Source organism: Diceros bicornis, chromosome 2, assembly GCF_020826845.1.
Source record: "Diceros bicornis minor isolate mBicDic1 chromosome 2, mDicBic1.mat.cur, whole genome shotgun sequence".
Classification (NCBI taxonomy): domain Eukaryota; kingdom Metazoa; phylum Chordata; class Mammalia; order Perissodactyla; family Rhinocerotidae; genus Diceros; species Diceros bicornis.
In genome coordinates, this window is record NC_080741.1 from 56,387,935 (window position 1) to 56,409,490 (window position 21,556).

Consider the following 21,556-nt stretch of genomic DNA (forward strand, 5'->3'; position numbering starts at 1 on the left):
TAAAATCATTAAGGAATGTTTAACATCATCAAACATTTTTCCTGCATCTCATGATTTATCAAATTTTTCACCTTTAATATGTTATTGTAATGAATTACATTAATGGATTTTTTAAATATTAATCTCTCCTTGCACTGCTATGAAAAACTCCACTAAGTCATGTTACTGGATTCAGCTTGCTAATATTTTGTCAGGATCTTTCATTCTTGTTTATGGGTAAGACTGGTTTGTAATTTTCCTATCTTATGCTGTCCTTGTCAGGTTTTAGTATCAATTTAGACTTCCAAATAAATTAGGGAGTATTCCTTCTTTTAATGTGTTCTGAAATGGTTTGTGTAAAATTGAAATATTTTTCCCATTAATGTTTATTAGAAATCACCAGCAAAACCATCTAGAGCTGGTACTTTCTTTTTCCAAAGACCATTAGTTACTTCATCCATCTTTAATGGTTATAGGAATATTGGTGTTTCTAATTATTTGAGTCAATTTTGATAAGTTTTTTATCCCCTAAGAATTTTTCATTTCATCTAAATTTTCACCTTACTAGCAGGAAATTTTCATAAGACCTATTTATCTTTTGATATCTATGGCATCTATGATTATGTCTTCTTTTTCATTCCTAATATTCTTTATTTTTACTCTCTTTTTCTTGAGGACTCTCAGCAGAGGCAACGTCATGTTAAATAATCTCTGCAAAGAGCCAATTTTGGCTGTATTGATCATCTAACGTTTTTATTTTCTATTTCATTAATTTCTTTTCTTATTTTTAAATTATTTCCTTCCTACTACTTTCTTGGGATTTATTCTATTTTCTTTTCCTAAATTTTTAAGTTGATACTTATCTTACTAATTTCCAGCCTTTTTTCTTTTCATATATAAGCTTTAAGATTATGAATTTCCCTTAAGTATCATTTTAGCTTGATCACACTAGTTTGATATGTAGTATTGACATTATAGTTCAGTCCCACATATTTTCTAATCTCCATCATTATTTATTCTTTGACTTATGAGTAATTTAGAAGTATGTTTCTTAATCTCCAAAAACACGGATGTTTCCTACTTATCTTTGTGTTTTCTATTTCTTACTTGGTTTGTGAACAGAGAACATGGTCTGTTTGATCCTAATCACTTGAAATTTGGTGTATCCTGCTTCATGACACAGTATGTGGTCAGTTATCACACATGTACTTTACATACTGTGTACTTGAAAAGAATATGTATCCAACAATTTTTGGGTGCAATATTCTAAATATGTGCATGGCATTCAAAAACACTTTTTAATTGGGTAATTTAAGTCTTCTATATTTTGATCTTTTAATCTGCTGCATCGGTTGATTACTTAAGGGTGAGTTAAAACCATCCACTATAACGGTGAAATAATTTTTTCCTTGTATTTCTGCCAATTTTTCAGCTCTAACATGGTTTCTTTGCCTTAAAGTCTACAACAGCCTTCTTATGCTTAGTATTTGGCTAGTGCGTCTTTTTTCTCTTTCAATGTGTCTTTAACCTTATGTTGTAGATGTCTCTCGTTAATAGCATATACCCAGATTCTTTTATCCTGTCTAAAAAAATTAAGTGGAACATTTATTATCATTACAGATATACGTGATTTCATTTCAACCATCTTACCTTGTGCTCTCTATATTATAATCTACCATTTCTATTTCTTATTCTTGCCTTGTTTTGAAGAATTTTTTTCTCATTCTATTTTTTTTGTCTCTGCTCATTTAAAAGTTATACTTTCATATATATTTATTTTATGTGTTTATTTTACTTATTTCTAACATTACCCTAGAAATTATAACATGCTTACATTTTTAACTTATCTAAGCCTAAAGTCAATCTACCTATCTTCTTTCTGAATAATGTAAGGATCTTGAGACACTTTAAGTCCAGTCACCACTCTTGACATACACACTATTGTTGTCATATATCTTAGTTCTTTCCTGTTTTGTTTTTAACTCATCATTTTTTACAGTTCATGTTTATTTAGATTTACCCCTACATTGTCACTATCTTTGTTTATTTTATTTTTTTGTGAGGAAGATCAGCCCTGAGCTAACATCCATGCCAATCCTCCTCTTTTTGCTGTGGAAGACTGGCCCTGAGCTAACATCTGTGCCCATCTTCCTCCACTTTATGTGGGATGCCGCCACAGCATGGCCTGAAAAGCAGTGCGTCGGTGCCCACCTGGGATCCAAACCCAGGCCGCCAGCAGCGGAGCGCGAGCACTTAACTGCTACGCCACGGGGCCGGCCCTATCTTTGTTTATTATTTATTTTTGCATCTCAGATATTCCATTAGGAATCTCCTTTTGCCTGAAATGCATTGTTTAAAATTTCCTTTAGTGAGGTTTTGTTGGCAGCAAACTCAATTTTTGTCTAAAACTATCTCAACTTCATTCTTTTTTCTTCAATATTGTTGCTGAGTATTAAAAGTAATTTTCTAGGTTCAGAGATATTTTCTCTCAGCACATTGAGGATATTATTCCACTATATTCTGGCTAATAAAAGCTATTAAGAAGTCAAGCTATCACTCCAAATTCATGCCTTTAAAGGTAATGGGACTTCTTTCCATTAGTTTCCTTTTTTTTAACAGCTTTATTGAAACATAATTTACATGCCACACATTTCACCTATTTAAAGCGTATAGTTGATGGTTTTTAGTATATTCACAGAATTGTGCAAGCATTATCATAATCAAATTTTAGAACATTTTCATCATCTCAAAACGAAACCTTATAACCATTAGAAGTCACTCTCTGTTCCCCACCCTCTACCCCCAGCCCTAGGCAACCAATAATCTACATTCTGTCTGTGTATATTGGCCTATTCTGGGAATTTCATATGAATGGACTCTTATAATACATGTACTTTATGACTGGCTTCTTTCATGTAGCATAACGTTTTAAGTTTCATCCACGTTGTAGCATATATCACTAATTCATTCTTTTATATTGCTGAATAATATTCCACTGTAAAAATATACTACATTTTGTCTATCCATTCAGCAGTTAATGGACACTTAGGTTGTTGCCATGTTTTGGCTATTATGAATAATGCTGCTAAGAATATTCATGTGGAAGTCTGTGTGGACATATGTTTTTATTTCTCTTGGGTATATATTCTCTGTCTCTACTTCCACCTCTCTTTCCCTCTGGAACTATGATTAAACTTATGCTAGACCTTCCTATTCTATCTTCTATGTATCTTAACTTGTCTTTCATGTATTCCATCTTTTTATCTTTTATTTAATTTCTTCTGCTCTGTTTTCTAGGTTACTAAATTTCTCTTCTGCTATGGCCACTCTGCAGATAAAACTATGCATTGAACTTTTCAATTTCTGTTTTTATATTCTCCCATTTCTAGACATTTTATTTGGTTCTCTTTAAATTTGCTTGGTATTTTTATATCTCTTGCCTTATTGTATTTTCAATCCCTTCTTTTATTTATTTAAACATATTAAATATACTTATTTCATAGTGTTTGTCTTAAAATTCCAACTTCTGAAGTTCTTGCCTTCTGGTTCTGCTGTTTGTTCTTCCTAATGACTATCATTTATGGTGGCTTGTTTTCTTCAGGTTTTGTGATTTTTTAAAAAAAATTTTACTGTGTTCATGTTTTTTGGAACTCTATCTGGAGAAATACTCTGAGGTCTAAGCTGAACATGTGGTCCTTCAGAGCATTTGTCTCTGCCAATGCCTGGGGCACTACCAACCAAGAACCCCTTTAAACTACATTCCCTACTTGAAGTTTTTGGATCACCTCACACTGCACATCTGTGCAAGAGCCAGCTGTGGTTATGGATTCTCAAAGCTAGTTTTTTCACCTTTCACTTGGCTCAAAGTTTTAAAATAGATCACTTTCCCTGGAGTCCCCTAGTCTAGGTGGGAGGAAAGTAGAGTGGGGAGGTTAGTTTTGGTTTACTCTTGCACTAACAGTCTCAGTGGGATCCCAGCTTTATGTGGTAGTGGTAGTGGGATTCCTATTTGACTCCTCGTCTTGAGCAGGCTCAGGCTTCTGTCTCTTTCCTTCAATGTCCACATAACTGCGAAAAGTAAAGCTCAAGCTCACCTGTCTACAAGATGTCAATGAGAAGATATAACCAGTGCTCTACTTATTACTCCAGGCCCCTGCTTTGGCTTAGTTTTGGCCCTTGAGATTCTTTCTAACTTGACAGTTTATAAAAACATTTTAAAATGTATGTTTTCAAAGTACATTTCATCCAGCACTTTTTGTTGTTTTCAGCAACTGAAAGCGGCATAAACAAGAACCAAGCTACCAACAATAACTGCTGAGTATGAACAAAGTGGAATGCTTAACAAGAAGTGAGACCCCTACCTTCAGAAGTGTTCAGATTGTAGAATTTACTAGAACGATTGATATGGAACCCCATTTGCAGGGAGAAGTCAGACTAGATCAGGGGACAAATAGGTTTCATCTTGGTTGCCAAATCTAAAGGTTTAGTAGTGGCTGGCCAGAAGGTGGTCTTGAGGAAGATTCTGAGTATGCTTAAAGGCTCACTAGGAAAGAATCGTAATTGCTTATCAATGTGCTCTGGGTCTATATGAGCAGGTGGTGGCCCTGCTCATGTATGCGCAATCCACGAAATATATTATTTCTTTATAATGAATCATGAGTCTATGATCACTTTTACCTGGAACAAAAGTAAGTTCCCTCTCTCTCTCTCTCATACAACAAGAACAGAATATAAATAAAAAGAGAGAAAATCAGGATTAGGATTACCTAAAATTATAAAAGAAATTAAATCTGTTGTGATCAGCATGGTCAACATTCTTCTCGGGGAGTATGGCCCCAAATCACATGCAGTTGTAGCTGACAGCACACTATATAGTTGATCCCACATATGAAACTGATTTATCTGAAAATAAAGCTTAAAAAACTTTCAACTCTACATGCCTAAGCAAAGATGATGTTTATAGTAAAAAAACTGATTTGTGCTAACTTTTACAAATATCAGAGTAGAAATCTAGTGCAGGAGTGGGTTATTGAGAGAGGAATTTGAATGAAATTAACTTGACCAACGGAATGGTATTTAACAGGAAGGAAGGACATGGCAGGTTCTACACACATCTACTTTATTCAAAAAACAGATTGATAATGATAAAACTATTTCAGTCCATAAATATTAAATAGGTAGTTTCTTTAAATAGCTTTCAGACTATCACTGCCATGAGGTAAATTTTAAATAAATATTTTATGCAGACAATAACCAAAAATGGCTTTTCTAAGGGGAATATACTTACAGGATAAAAAATCATATTCTTCCATAAAAATATGCTTCTTGCTTCTTTTATAGCCATAAACTCAATAAAAATGGAAAGTGATGCAATCGAACATACATGAGAACTGAGGCCGGGGAAGGTCTGTCTCCGTGACAGGAAGAAGAAAAGGCGATCGGAATTACATCACATGCTTTATATGAAGTCCATGTGGACATCAGGCACACTTCATCTCGTCTGAAAGTTCTTCCACCACTTACGTCTGTGACACAACCAACACCCTGAAAAGACCACTCTGCCAAGGAAAACAGCTTCTTTTTCACTGCAGATATGGCCCCCATTTCTAGAACGTGATATGCTTATAATCATGCAGTTTGGCTTACCAGGTTTGTAATCCGTTAATAAGAAAATGTGTTACAAATTCAGAATAAAGGGGGAGATCTAACACAGCAGAGTGGCGTCTTTGGCAAACTCTGAAAACAGAGGGAGTGGCTAATATAGAAGTACTGAGATCAGTAGATGAAAAACATGTTAGACTAGGAACAAAGCCTCATACAGAACAGGGGATGCCATCACTCTTTCCTTACCAGAAAAACAATTATTTATATGGTACATTCCATTCTTAAAGGCTTAACAGTGCTCCTGAAGGTAACTCATGCTTTTCATGGCCTCTTAGATTCTGCTCTCACAGTCCGTTTCCTTTAAGACTTCAGAGTTGGGGTAGAAATTGGAGTTTCAAACAGGGAAGAGCTACACAGCGCAGGTCTCCCAGAGTCTCAGTTCTCAGAGACAATGTGCATGTGCCAAGGGGCTTGCAAGATGCAGAGATTTCCATCCTGGCCAACTATGCTGGTATCCCTGCCTTTGCACAAGCTGAGATTTTAAAGTCTGCTTTTACATTTTTGCAATTCACCTTCCACATTTCCAAAAATGTTATGTCATGATTTCACTATGACATCATATTTATAAAAAGCAATTAAGGTCTTCACTGCTGCTTAATTTAATCACAAAGCTTTCAAGATGCCCTACCAGTCCCAGCCATCTGCTCAGCATCAAAATGGAGGTGCATGCCATTTCACATGGCTATTTAAAATATTTTCTTTCCCTCCAACCTACATGCTTTATTCATTTTAATAATTAATGCAAGCAGCACTCCCTTTTCATACCACAGCATTGTTTATATGTCAAATTTTCATTAAAACATTTAAAATTATCTATTTCAAGATAGTTCTATATCTAAAAATGAGTGTATATAAGAATTACTATTAGCTGCCTTTATTATCTATTTGGAGCAAATAATTACATAATGAGATTGAGACTGACTTGAGACCATGCCCTGTCAATGAAGAGGAATCAAATGCTGAGTCAATTTTATCACCAATGGGTCATAAAAATAATTTTCAGCTAAAATCTCAAAAAAATAAACAAATGAAAACATGGATATGTGAATAATTTTAGGAGCTACTTTTTTTTCACAATTAGGTTGCACTTTTCTTAATCTTGTTTTTTTATTTAAAAATAGTGAGGCCAGCCCGGTGGCACAAGCGGTTAACTGCGCGCGCTCCGCTGCGGTGGCCCGGACTTCGCCGGTTCGGATCCCGGGCTCGCACTGACGCACCGCTTGTCAAGTCATGCTGTGGCGGCGTCCCACATAAAGTAGAGGAAGATGGGCATGGATGTTAGCCCAGGGCCACTATTGCTCACCAAAAAAAAAGAGGAGGATTGGCAGATGTTAGCTCAGGGCCGATCTTCCTCACAAAAAAAAAATAGTAAACTTCCACATAATCAAGATAGAACACATTTTAGATGTCTATTAAAGAAATACTCAGATTAAAGAGCACCTCCAAGCCTGGTGCCTTTGTAAACAGTGATCATTCTTAAGGTGCCTCTCCAAAGGGCCCGTAAAAGAGTTCCCTGGGGCACTTTCAAAAGCTTTCTCCAGATTCATTACAAACAGCAAAACGTAACAATATTTAGCTGCAATTTCAGGTTTGGTTCCCAAAGAGCTCCACTCCCCGTCTTATGCAGCATTTCATAAGAATTTCTGACATGTTCTTCTACCACAACTCTGCGTCTTTACAAACCATTAAAACAACAATGTCTAAAGTCAACTATCCCTGCCTCAAATCTAGCATTTTCTGCTAGCTGGGATCCAAAGTCACTTTATGATTTCCATTTCTATCATTGCCTCAATAAACCCAATGAGTTTAACAATTACATTTCTATTTCCCAAGTAAGTTCCAGAATATCTAGGTTTTTGCAATTTAAATCTAATGTTTCTTTTCTTTTTTGGAAAACCTCTCATTTGACATAGACTTGAATTCTTCCTACTTTCTTATCTGTGTGAAGTTAGGGTGGGATGACATTTTTACTTATCCTTCTAGGTTTGCTCAGGTGTGGATTTGAGTTGGCACTCTTCACCAGACCTGTCATTGCTGTTTTGCCAATCTGAATATTTAGACAAAAAACATTAACTCTAAACCTGAACAACTTGCATTACTCTAGACAGAAGTAGACTCTCCTCCAATCAAATCTTCAGGATAGTTTTTTGAGTACATTTCTTACTTTCCCAACTAAGTGATCAGTATTGGGAAGTAGGAAATACTTTGAACATGCACAACTTTTGGTGCCCCTCAGTAACTAGCTCAGTGCCACGTGGTAAAAACAATGTTTAGTAAGTCTTTGGGGACCACAGAGCTCAAAATCCATCACTGAAAGCTTTATCCATACAACACTGTATACATGCAAGAGTTCAAGAGACTCCAATGATGACACTAAACAATTGTTCTGTCAACATGTGTAACCAACTATTGCAAAAATTAACTCCTCAGCTATCTGTGATGATGTTGACAAGCAACACACTCATATAAACTTTGTAGAAAAGTATCCAAATAGGCCACAATGGACCACGAACTATGCTAGCGATCCAATTTTAAAGGATATCAATCCATGCCTCTAAAATTTAACAAGTTCCATGATAAATGATTCACCCAACTGGAAGCAGTTAACACAACCTAAGGGATCTCACACAGCACAACACACAGGCACTCAGGACTAAATGCTTAGCAATAGCTATGTCTTAATAGACCGGCTCAACCGTTCCCAGGCTTAAATAATGAATCCAAAAGTAGGAGAAGTAAGAAAAATAAGCAATTAAAGTAATCATACAAAGTATGAGCAATAAATGTTATGGTTCTATCCAATAAGAATATTCTTTCAATAGAGAAAATATAAAAAACTAACTCTCACTAGTACTTTTTAGCTAATTTTTATCAGTCTATAAGGCATATCTTCATGACATTATAAGAACTCATTTTTATTGGTATTTCTTAGAAATCCATTTTTCCCCATTAGTCAAGTTAAATATAACATTTCTTATTATCACCATCATCATCATCATTATTATATTTGGTTAAACAGCCTCAATAATAATGGGTATAATTATTAGCTACTTTTTTGAGCCAGGCACTTTAACTACATGATTTCATTTAACCCACTGAGTCACCCTGTAAGGTTTGTGGTGTTGCTCCCATTTTACAGAAGAGGGAAGTACGGTTGAGTGACTTAAGTCACTCCCCAAGGCCATGCAGCTAGCAAGGGCAGGCTAGAGATTTGCCAGAGTCTGCTTTAGTCTTCAGCCTCCACTCTCTACCTTACTCCATTTCTCTCCTCAAAACATTCTTCTGACCTGACCACTTCTGGAACTCTTAAACATAACTAGCCATTAAAAGTTAAAATTAACTCAAGGATTGATGGTCTCTCAAACAACTGTGGGCTAATAAAGGTCATGACTTGCTTGGGCTGAAAACTATATACATGTTTTATTCACCTGGACAGAGTCCATGGTGAGGGATGGAGTTTACAAATTTCATGGTATTTTCAGTTGTAGAAGTGGTTTGAACTATCTCCCACTGTTAAATGACAGGGTGGGAAGGAAAAGTTTAAGCCAAAACAATAAATTTCCCCCAATTTCATGAGTTCACTAATATCTGTGCCTCTAGTCTTCATTCCCAGAGTGATTTGGTCACGGTCTGCAGGCCACCCTTCTACTGTGCTTGCTGCATCTACGCTCAACTCTCTGAGAGGGGCGCACTGTAGAAAAGAAACCAGAAAGGAGGGCTGCACAGGGAAAGCCATTCTGCATCTTGTGGCAGTCCTTGAAAGGAAAGGGTTACATTCAAATCCACTGGACATTCTCCTTCTCATATCTCCACTCCTCGATCCAAATTTTTTGTCATAATCTCAGCGTCAACTTACAGATGGAAAGTTGGCAGAAGTGAGCATAATTTTTGCTTTTTTCCCTAGAGAAACACACACATACATACGTGGTGAAGTAGATGCTAGATATTATTATTTCCTCTCTATAATTTGCAAATTCTCTGCAAAGAGTATGCATGTATTTCACAACTGATAAAAATCATAACCTGGGAGGGGTGGATAAAAAAAAAAATCATAACCATCATTTAAGCATTTTTTCTCTCCACTCCCACTGCTTTCTCACAGAATTGTGCATTACTCTTAAATCTGCTGCATTTTATAAGACAACAAACAAGAGTAAAACCTAGAAAAAGAACAGGGATATTTAAGGGCAAGTGGTAGAGAAAAGAAAAAAAAATGTGTTAATTGGTGTGGTTATTATTTTCAGAAGCAAAATGGTTAAAATAAAGGAATAACAAAACATCTCAAAATCTCAAAAGAGTTATTTGGGGCTATTCATCAATTTAATAATTATGTATTTGTAAAAATAATAGATACTCAGGTGTTTGGTCCATTTGCAGCCCAAAGTTAAATTTTGAAAAGTACAAGCCAAATTCTTTAAAACTGGCAATACTGATATAAATTAATGAAACAGGTTAATATTTCAATAATATTATTAATATTATTTTATAAATATTCCATGGCAACAGATAACAATAATAACAACACCATCAACAACAACGCCTGACATTTATTAAATGCTTTTTAGAGATAAGTTAAGGGACTAAGTGCTTTAAATGCATAATCTCTCAGAATCATCAAAGCAACCCAATGATGAAGGTACTTTTCTTTTTTTATCCCCCTATCTCATGGATGAAGAAACTGAGGCTTAGAGAGGTTGAATAATTTAGGCAAATAGTAGCACTGGGACTCAAAATCAGTTCTGTCTTAAACATTGTACTAAACCCAAAATGTCTTAATACCATTGAAATCAGTTAAATCGGCTTCCAAGATCAACACATTTTGAGACAATCACCTTCTAGGGATGGGCCAAAAAATTGGCAATGATAGAAACTTTAAAAAGTAGTAAACTTCTGAAAACTCAGGAAATTTGGAAGAGAGAGGACTATTAAAAATAAATGTTGGGGCCGGCCCGGTGGCGCAAGCGGTTAAGTGCGCGCGCTCCGCTGCGGCGGCCCGGGGTTCGCTGGTTCGGATCCCGGGCGCGCACCGACGCACTGCTTGGTAAGCCATGCTGTGGCGGCGTCCCATATAAAGTGGAGGAAGATAGGCACAGATGTTAGCCCAGGGCCGTCTTCCTCAGCAAAAAAAGAGGAGGATTGGCGGATGTTAGCTCAGGGCTGATCTCCTCACCAAAAAAAAAAAAAAAAAAAAAAAAAAAAAAATAAATGTTAATTCCCAAGATAGAGGGACACCAAAGGAACTCAGAAAATCCTGGACCCCTCACTAAGTAGAAACTCTACCAAAGGTCTTCCCTGATTTCTCTTTGGAATCTATGCCTCTGAACTAAAAACCTTCTGCATTCTTCCTTATTGTCCATATATTTCATGACATCACATAAAGCAGATTATGTGGGTATTTGGGGAAAGTATGTATATAAACCATAACTTTCCAGTCACACTAAGAGTATAAAAGTTTATAACTTTGGATCATACCTTGGTTTTCATGAACTTGGAGTGACTTTTGTAAACCTCTATTTGTTTGATCTCTTCTTCGCGGTCCTCAGTGTTCAGCACACCATTGGCTTTTAACATCTGGATCTCATCCTCAAGATCCCTTATGTTTCGCTCCAATGAAGCGATTTTTGTGTCCTGTTGGTAAAAAAAGGAAGAAAGTAAGTAAGTAAGAAAGAAAAAACAATTATTTTTTCAGTATCATCAAAACAGAATTTCAGAAAGCAATTTTGGTAGTAATACATTAACTATGGTGTAGACAGAGCTCTGAATTCAGAACAATTCTTTTTCATTTCTGATGATCATTTGTGAGATTATTTTTTAAGCTCCCAGTAAAGATCATGCGTCAATACAATGCAATTAGTTACCTAGATGCATTTGTCTAATATCTGGGAATCAAATTACCAAAGCAACAGAGATAAAAGTAATCTAAAGTGTTAAAAAACAAAAACACCATTGAAGTGGACAAATTTGTAATTTCAGATATAATTTATCAGTGTATATTTTTGAGTCTACTTGTAAACACAAAAACGGTTTGTTCATGAGTATATTCTGTGGCTGGTTTTATAAGGCATGCTTGGAATTTGACTCTGACAGAGAAGGAAATTAAAATTTTCTAATGGGGAAAAAGATTCCCATCTAAAATACAGACATAAGTGAAACTAAATAACTGAATCTTGACTAAGACTGATACACTAAATATCGAAAATTTATAGCCACTGGAAATAATATATCACAACATCATGATTTATTTGGCCAGCAGTCAGCTCCCTGCATGACAAAAAACATTACTACCTTGCAGGGCATTTCTAACCTATCAATTTACAGAGTTAAAAGACTAGAAATATTACACTCAAATGTGGGATTACTAGAGAAAAAAACAACCATGGAGAATTTTTTTTAAAAAAGTAAATGACAGATTCTACATACAAGATAGAGCAGAAAAAGAAATGATGCATTAGAAAGTAAGGAAGAGAGAGAGCTCTTATACGGGAAAAAACCATTTCCGTGACCTCAGGTATGAGACTCAAATCAGTCTTTGGAATGACACACGTTGCAAGTTTGACTTTAAGTTTTCTCACTGTCACCATCTAGCTCCCATTTTATTGTACAGCTTCAAGGAGCTTACATTACATTTGTAATTGAATGTAAGTGAGGAGCCACCAGCCCAATTTTTTTTTTTTACCAAGAGTTCCAAAAGTAAAGACAATGAATGGGCTATTCTATTTATAACTGACTCACAGAAAAAACTTTGCAACAAATATGCCTGTCCTGATTTTGTGGCTATTTTCTATTTTATTTTCCCATATTATATGCCCGATGGCATGTCTCATGTGGCAATAAAATAATCATTATTATCATTAACATTGTCATCATCATTAAAAGGAGGAAACCGAGGAGCAGCAACAACTAGCTATTGAGCTCCACCATGTGCCAATATCTGAGTGCTGGAGATACTTTTATTAATTCTCAGAAAAACCCCAAGAAGAGGACATAAAAAGATTCTGAAATTTGCAAGATTATTATGGATTGTTACATTCATTTTCTTTTAAAAATATTTATTGTATTTTTCCAGTTATAAAAGTAATACACATTAAATTCCTAGAAAATCCCCTCTAATTCTACCATCCAAAGATAATCATCATTAATGTTTTTATGTATAACCTGCCAGTCTTTTTCTATTTTGGATGTAATTTCTCAAACTCTTGTATCCTGCCAGTTTGAATGAAGGGAGTGTTAGGGACTGAATGTCTACGTGTCTCCAAAATTCGTATGTTGAAGCCCTAACTCGTAATGTGATAGTATTTGGAGATGATGCCTTTGGGAGGCAATCAGGGTTAGATGGAATCATGAGGATGGGACCCTCATGACGGGATTCGTGCCCTCATGACGGGATTCGTGCCCTCATGAGAAGAGACACCAGAGAGTTTGTTTTCTCTCTTGTCTCTCTGCCAGGTGAGAACACAACAAGAAGGGGCAGTTTGTAAGCTTTCACCAGAACCCAACCAGCGTTTTGCCAGAACGCTGGCACCCTGATCTCAGACTTCCAACCTCCAAAACTGTGAGAAAATAAATTTCTGTTTTTTTAAACCACCCAGTCTGTGGTATTTTGTTACAGCAGCCTAAGCTGATGAATTTAGGGAGTCATCCTTAGCGACTCATTTGAGTTGTGAGCTAGGAGAACTCTGTAGATAAAAAGAGCAGTAATAATGAAAAGGCTGTGGAAAAAGAACTTCTAAATGTTCATAAGAGCCTTCCTAAATAAATGAGAGTCATTTTAAAGCAACATTTTTCTGACTATAAAATGAAGAAATGCTCATTATAGAAAACTTGAAAAGCTATATAGATAAAATAATTATGATTGTCCACAATCCCATCACCCAGATATACCTACTATTAACATTTTTATTTATACCCATGAAAGCCTTAAGATTATACTATTACTTTAAAACATACAAAAAGATAGATATCAATTAAAACTCTAATCAATAGGATGTAGATTTCTTCTCTTTATTGAGATACAATCTTTCAGCATTTACAAATATCTATGTACAATCTGTACAAGAGATTAACTATAAGTTAAGTGTGAAAGGAAGGGCTGACATCCCTGCTTTTCTCATATAAAATCTCCTGGGATTTCAGACCCAAGTCTAAAGTGACCATATTTATACATATGTATGTATACACATATATACATGTACAAATATGTGTGTGTGTGTGTGTGTGTACTGCAACACTTTGTAGTCCTCACATCTTAACACCTTAATTTTTTGATAGCACTTGGTAGAATTTCAATCACGTAGGCAAGGGGAGAAGAAACCCTCAGCTTTCCTCTCAGTCAACTCCTGAGGCTTTAGTTAGCAATGACCACAACTGTCAGCTTCTAAATGGATTAGAAGGAGCTTTTCACTGGACTTTAAAAAATTATATATTGCTAAAGAAAGATCAGAACGGGGTTAAGATAGAACATTTCTTAACATGGAAAATCTTCTTGGCCTATATACATCTGAGTTAAAATTTCACCAAATGGTGAAACACATTTTAAAAACAATATTTTTAACTTTTACTAATTTTCTTAAATTAACCAAATTTTCTTTTTCCTCCCAAAATTCTTTTTTCCTTTACCCATAAGCGTCCCAAAATACTGAAAAAAAAAAAAGCAGAAGAAGTAGAAAGAAAAGAGAAATGGGTATTGTGGAAGTCACTGTAATAAAGATCTAATTTTTCTGTCCTTATTTATACCTCTGTTCTTATAATAAGAAGTCAATTTCAAGAGCAACAGAACTCATACCTGAAATTATGAGCATAGAGAAAAGGAGAGAGAATATCATTAAGATTCACAGAGGAGAACAGATACAAAATACATATATATACTACATGGTATATTGATTGTGCCCAAGAAGATAGTCAAAATGCAGAGCCAGAGAAAGACATGAGGAAAGATAAGCATGGAAAATAAAGGCAAGTAAAATGACTATCATGGTCACAGCTTTTCAACTGCCTCAGTCTGAGGAATTTAGGGAAAAGAAATTTTACCTTTTTCTATTTAAAAAATATCTAAAACTAAGATAAATGACTAGAAACTTATATATTTGAGGAAGACTATGGAAGAAAACTACCTCACAAGTCCTGATATGGCTCAATGTGGTATATGGATGTTGTCTTTCAAAGTGGATACTAAATGCACATGCTCAGTGATTCTAGACATTGATCTAGAATAGAGAGAAAAAAACTAAAGTGAAGATATGGTGTAACATCGTGAAAACTGGAGTTTTAGAAGGGAGAGCAACATTTTACTCCCAATAGCCAAGGAGTTTTCTTCATCTGAACATCTCTACTTGTTATTTATAACTGACATTTTAAAATAATTTATGTAGTGATCTTCAAATACTCATCTAGATTATGTTTCACAAATAAACGAGCTTTCAAAGCAGATAATTGTGGCCCTTCCTCAGAAACAAGGAAAGTGAAATACAATATAGAACAGCTTTTCCCAAAGTCTGCAGAACCCAAATGCTCCATGAAAAGGGGGTTGCAGGGTCAAATAAGTTTGAGAAATACTTACTGGGAATTCCCAGTGCATATTAGCATTAACAGCTCTGGGAAGGCCCATAGCAAACTATTGCTTCTTCCCAGTATTATTCCTCTAGAAGTCAATTCTTGGAAAAAAAAAATTAGGACTTCAATGATCACATTAAGCTCAGGGTCATATACTAAAGTGAAGAGTCAAAACAATGATTTGGATTTTTCAAAACTTGCCATGATTGCCCCCAATTTAAAATAACTGGGGGCTTAAATATCCGGATCACCTTGTCAGCTTCTGTCACTCAAAAGTGATGTACTGAGAGCCTGCTCTGAGCCCAGAGCAGTGAAAGAACAGATGTAGACTCCCATGCTCCCAGAACTCACCACTTCATGTCTCAGGCGACATTTTTCAAACAGTCTTGAGAAAGGACAAGCATGAAATTGTTTTGCTTTTATACCATATTTTGGTTAAGGACTGTAAGAATGTGGGAAAAATTTTCAGAAGAAACAAATAGCTGAAATGTGTTTGCTTCTTTCTCCATTAGTTAGAAAAAAACATCTGAATTGAACATCTCTTTCAAATCATTTCTTTCCACATATTCATAATATTTATAAAAATTTTGTACATAAATTATAGATCATAATTCCTAAAGATTCATACCCAAAACTATTGTACATCTATCATCCAGTAAATGCAAAATAGGTATTTGATGAGCAACTAATAAATAAACCACTGGAATTGAACCCCTAGCAGCCATCTACCCAATGTGCCCACCCTGCTGATTCTTACACCAGCCATGAATATTAGCACTAGCCCATGAGTGCAGGGACTACAGCAATGAGGATATAAGTCAGATGGGAAGACTAAAATAAGCTTTATCTTTTTTTTTTTTTGTAAATAATCTCTGGATTTTTCTAGGACATGTCTGCTATAGCTAATAGTAAACTTAGACACAGGGAGTTCTCTCATTCATTCAACAAATATATATTGTGCATCTACTGAGTAGAAGTTACTTTTGCCAGGTGTGTGAGATACCAGGTAGATCTCAACAAGATTCATGCGCATCCTTCTCTCTCTAACATGGAGTACAGTCTAGATCCTTGTTACTCAAAGTGTGGTCCACAGACCAGCAGCATTGACATCACCTGAGAGCTTTTTAGAAATGCAGAATCTCAGGCCCCAACTACTGAATCTGAATCTGCATTTTCACAAGGTCCTTAGGTGCCTTGAGTTTTCTAAATGACTGCAGGTGTTCAGCATATACAACACACAAGACTGACCAAGGCAGAAGAGACCAGGACAACTTTATGGGCCAAGTACATTTAGAAAAATATGAACCTACTCTCAAGAGCTATCCAACTTGGCATAAGTGTACAGCAACCCTGGGAGTAAACTTGCCGGAGCATCTTTGCCAGTCAGGATGACTTTATTCCCCTTTTCGCGTTTGTCAAACATTATGTTCCCCTTAAACAGCAAGAAAGATTTCAATTCCTCTCTAGGAACTGTGAACACGGAAATGGTGAGTGGGTGGAATATCAAAAAAGAAATATTATTTAGTCACAAAAAGTAACAATTATGCTATTGCTGAGTGCCACAACATGCCGTCCTTTCAAATACGGTAAGAATTACCGGTTTCATTTTAATATCAGAAAGAAAGAAATACAAGCAGTTTTTACAGACCACGGAACTCACCGCGATCACATATCAGTCTACGGACGTTGATCAACAAACTTAGGGCCAATTTGGTTTAAAGGAGACGTGATCTAATGTTCAGGAAACGTCCCTACATAATTATATTACACTTTATTTAGAATAAAATTCTAGACTATTATTACTGGATACCACAGAGGCTCTTGAAGGCCTAACTTTTAAAAATCATCTAGTTGTAGTTGCAAACATAACTGAGCAGCCCTTGGTCTTAGGCTATATGAGTAACGCCCTGCCTTTGGAAGGATTTACTGTGTGGGATTAACCGCTGTTATGTGAGCCCAAGATAAGCACTCCAGAAAGAAGTCGACTTGGGCCTAAGGCATGTTAGGAGGAAACACAAAAAAATAAAAAATCAAAAATTCGTCTCCTTGGGCCTTATCAAACTATAAAAAGATGATGACTTAGTTTAGAAGATGACAGGGGACATGCCGTTTTTTTGGTGATGGTATTGTTTTTGTGTTTGCTTGTTCAGATGGTATCTAATTTTTTATACCATAATGTACAAGCACAGAATCAGGTTAGACTAAGTCAAATTAAATGCAATTAGGGGGCTTTGATGTTTCTTTTCATGGTCTCACTTGCTTACTCCTGACTCATTCTTCATGAAGCCCATGCCCTGGGAATGCATCCTTCCTGTCGTCCTGTCTCTGTGCACATTACTAATGACCCATGGGCAGAAGACGTGTCTCTAGTGGTTCCTGGGGACACTATGTGACCTTTGAGATTTTGGTCTCCATGTATAAATTTGTTGTTATTGTTAATAGACTCAAGTCTAACAAAAAGAGCTAAAGATAAAGCGATCCAGCTTACCCTTAGAGAGTCACAAACCTGGATGCAAATCCTAGTTCAGGCTTTTACGTCTCTGGGCAAGATACTGAGCCTCTCTGAAATAAGACCATGCTCAAGAGCATGTTGTGAAAATTACAAGTGATCTGTAATGCATGCAAAGTACCTATCAAGGAACCTCCCTCAAGAGAGTAAAGGGTTGCCATTATTATCATAAGCCAACAACAGTATAGTAACTCCCTACCCATTCCCCAGTTTTGTGAGGTATACATGTAGAAGACAGTAGCTTCTATTTTTAGTCCATCCTGTTTAACTTTGTGAGCAAGTTCCTAATCTTGCTAAACCTATAACCTAAAGATGTTATGAGAATTAAATGAGTGAGAAAATGTATACCTTCCAGAATAATAGCTAACACACAGTAGGTGCTTTATAAAGATTCTCTTCCTTCCTGTTTCTAGTTGTAGCATCTATATATATATATTACTTTTCTGTCTATCTGCTGAGCTTCCTTTCCTTTTGGGAACTACATCTCCCCAACTCCCTGTGATTTTAGTGGGGTTTTCATGTGTGACCCTGCTCAGTGGCCAGTACCATGGATCCTCTGGACATTGATTAATCCAGGGGTGACTCACTATGCCATCAAGGCCAATCAGAGTTCTTTTAGGGAACTGACATAAAGACAGGGGCCTCTGCTTCTCTGAGATCATGAATGATAGGGAAAATATGGGCCTGTGGCTGGTTGTAGCTTTCTTTGATACCATGTGTTAGGAACTGCCTGATTGATGGGGCTCTTATAACATCATCTGAACAGCTAGATACAGCTACCTCTTAATCATCCACTCCCAGAATACCAAAATACAACAGCAGGGTTTCAGTCACTTGTAACCAGAAGAGTATAATACACAAGTGATAGTGTGAAAGATAACACCAAAATATAGTTAGACATAATATTCTGTAAGTCTACAGATAGAGAGGTCAGAAATGGGTAAGACCACCATGGCAGAGTCAGCACAGGAGCCTAACGCGGGGTTTGGAGATGGATAAGATTAAGATTATCACAGAGAAGATGAAATTCTTTTCAGCCAGAAGTAACAATACATGTAAAGTCAAGAGCATGGTGTCCAGCACATAATATTTAATAAATATAAGTTAAAATAATAAGAGAATAAGTGTGTAATATGTATAAAGGAGCAGTAAGAAGACAGGACCAATTAAAAAGTATAGATCACTTTTAGTTGCATAGGAGCTGGAAATGAAAGGAAAGTGGGGCTGAATGATAAGCAGTCTTCAGAATCAAGCTAGGAGTTTTGTACCTGGGTCTGATTAGGAGTCATTTATAAACTGGAATTTATAAGAAGGCAATAAGATGGCATTTGGGAAGTTAGTAATAAAAACAGAAGCCAAAACGGAAGTTGAGACAGTAGAGAGAATGGATCAACATCTAGAGGTGAAAGAATTCTCAGACATGGTTAAGAATCAAGTATAGAGAAAACAGTGGAGGAACCCAATGAAAACGGGGTGAAAATTGATGGAAATCATGTCCCAGAAAATAAGAGAGTGACATTTCAAGAGAAAGGGAGTCAAAGAAAGGTTTGAAGAGAATAAAGACTAAGAAAAAAATTAGGATATCATTGGTGACAGGTGGGCAGTTTCAATGGCATTGTATTACCATAATCAGAAACTGAACCCCAGTGTTTTAAATCCCATGGAGTCAGGGGTGATCGCTGTGTCATTCAACAACTAGTACAATACAGGGCAAGAACCAACCAGAACAGACACCACCTGGAGCACTGGAACTAGGTCTGAGAAGTCCCTGCAGGGCCAAGGGTTAACTCTTTATTTGCTGGATTTTGGGGTCCTAGCGTAAGGGCTGGAGGGAAGGGTACTCTGGGGGTCTGCAGTAACCACAGAAGTATTTCAACATTTTAACAACTCGTGTTATTAAATAACTGTACCTCTCAGCTGAGTATCGGCCCTACATAGAAAGCTGCTTCAATTAATATTGAGAGCTTTCTACATTCCCAATGCATGGAAGGGAGCACGGACTAAACCAAAATTACTTCCATGTGCCTGTGACACACATTAATGCAGAGGCTCCTCAGTGCCAATTCGGGGACTAGGTTCATCAGAATCATCTAGGGAATAAGTAAAAACTGTTAATGACTTGGTCTCACCCAAGAACATTCCCTTTCAAGATGGGGTGACACAAAAATCTGTATTTATTTCTAAGCTCCTCAGGTTGGGGGAAAAAAAACACATCAAAAGATTTCTTTTTTATATCTATCTTTTCTTCCCTGTTTACACTAAAAATATAAATATATTTGCATTATCTGAAGATACAGAAGGAATAGCACTAGAGAAAGCCAACAACGTTTCTCCATTCTCGTATTAAAAATGCAGTTAATAACAACAACAGCTAACGTGTATTGATTACTAACACAAGCACTGTGCTAGTAAATCTCATTTAATCTTCCCCATATGCTATGAATTAATAACTTATTTCACCCATTTTACAGGTCAGGAGACCTACAGAAGGTAAACAACTTGCCTAAGATTTTCCCTTTGTTGAAATAACTTTCTAGACCCAAGATGGAGCCGCTCCTGCCCAGGGTGCCACATCAGCAAACCAAAACTTAGATAACTTTCAAGTGCCTGTAAATGCTCCACTTGACCAGAAACGCAGTATATCCAGTCAGCCAGTCGCCAAACACCAAGCCAACTCTGGGCTTTACACTTATTTCCCTGTTCCCGTTCACCTCAAACAAGGTTGACTACATGACCCTAGCCAATAAGATACCATCTATTTTTCTCTTCCTTGTTCTTTATTCTTTACCCTATAAAAGTTTCGTGCCTTCTGACCCATTTTGCAGTTCTCCAAATGGAGACTGTCTGTTTCATGAAGTGTTAAATAAAGTTTGTTTGTATCACCTAAATTGTCTTCTTTAATCATTTTTTAACACTTTTAATAAACTGGAATGGTTCCCTCCACATAGCCTTCCCTTAAATAGAAGAAGAGAGGAGGCCACATACTGGGACCTTGCCATCCCCGGGCCAACCTCAGGAGAGACTGGCTTCAGAGAAGGTGTGCCACCTAGAAGCTGGGCTATTTTGGTCCTTTTTTCCACATGATACTTTTAGCCTTTAAAGATCACAGAGCAAGGTCAAAAGAAAATAGTGAAGAGGTTGGGGAGAGAGGAAAGGGAGGAAGAAATTTCAGAAACTGCTTCCAGATGAGAGGGTAGTCCCTCGTGTGTGCAACCCCACCCTCCCTAAGGCTGGACGGGAGTAATCTTTCACACACATTTGAATACAAAGAGGGTTTGAATTCCCAGAGATTCAATGAAATACTACTTTGCAAAATAGTGAATGCATTTCAGGGTGTCATAAAAGGATGGACATCTGACCGCTCTATTCTCTTCCAACTCTCTTTGAAGTTATCCTTCCTGGCCTTCTAGCAACTGAACTTGCTCTTCCCATTCCTTTTAACCGCCCCCCCAAACACCCCCAAGAGTCCTGGTTTGGGGCTTCATTCTTAGGATCTCTAAAACATACCGCAAATCCTTCTGTGTTCAACCAGCTTGTATCATGGAAAATGCAACAGGCGGCAGAGGAATTCAGGCCACCCTAAGTCACCAGTGTGGCCTGATGGATGTGGAAACCGGACCATGCCTTAGGGATGAGGCATGTGAAGGCCAGTACACTGTCATTACTGAAACTTGAAAGGGGAAGTTCACATGAGGCCTGTGGCTGACTTCTCAACCCTGCTGGCGGGGGCGCACGCCAATAAGGAAATTGCAATCCCTAAATAAACAATAGGCTGGGAACCTGAGCACCAGCAAGGGAGAGGGCAGGGGCTGCTGGCCTGGCCAGGGCTGGCCCATACAGAGCAAACAAAGCAAA

The 21,556-nt window shown here is 36.9% G+C and overlaps 1 protein-coding gene across 12 annotated transcripts in view; it reads right to left on the bottom strand.

The window, feature by feature from the left end:
* ERC2 (ELKS/RAB6-interacting/CAST family member 2) overlaps positions 1–21,556 on the bottom strand; it is a 907,015-nt gene that overhangs the window by 595,196 nt on the left and 290,263 nt on the right. For all 12 annotated transcript variants that reach the window (XR_009222735.1, XM_058561400.1, XM_058561371.1 and 9 more), the window contains one exon: positions 11,116–11,271. Coding sequence is in view for 11 of the 12 variants with exons in the window: in XM_058561400.1 (XP_058417383.1) it covers positions 11,116–11,271 (156 nt within the window). In the remaining variant the exon portion in view is untranslated. The remainder of the gene's footprint in view (positions 1–11,115; positions 11,272–21,556) is intronic.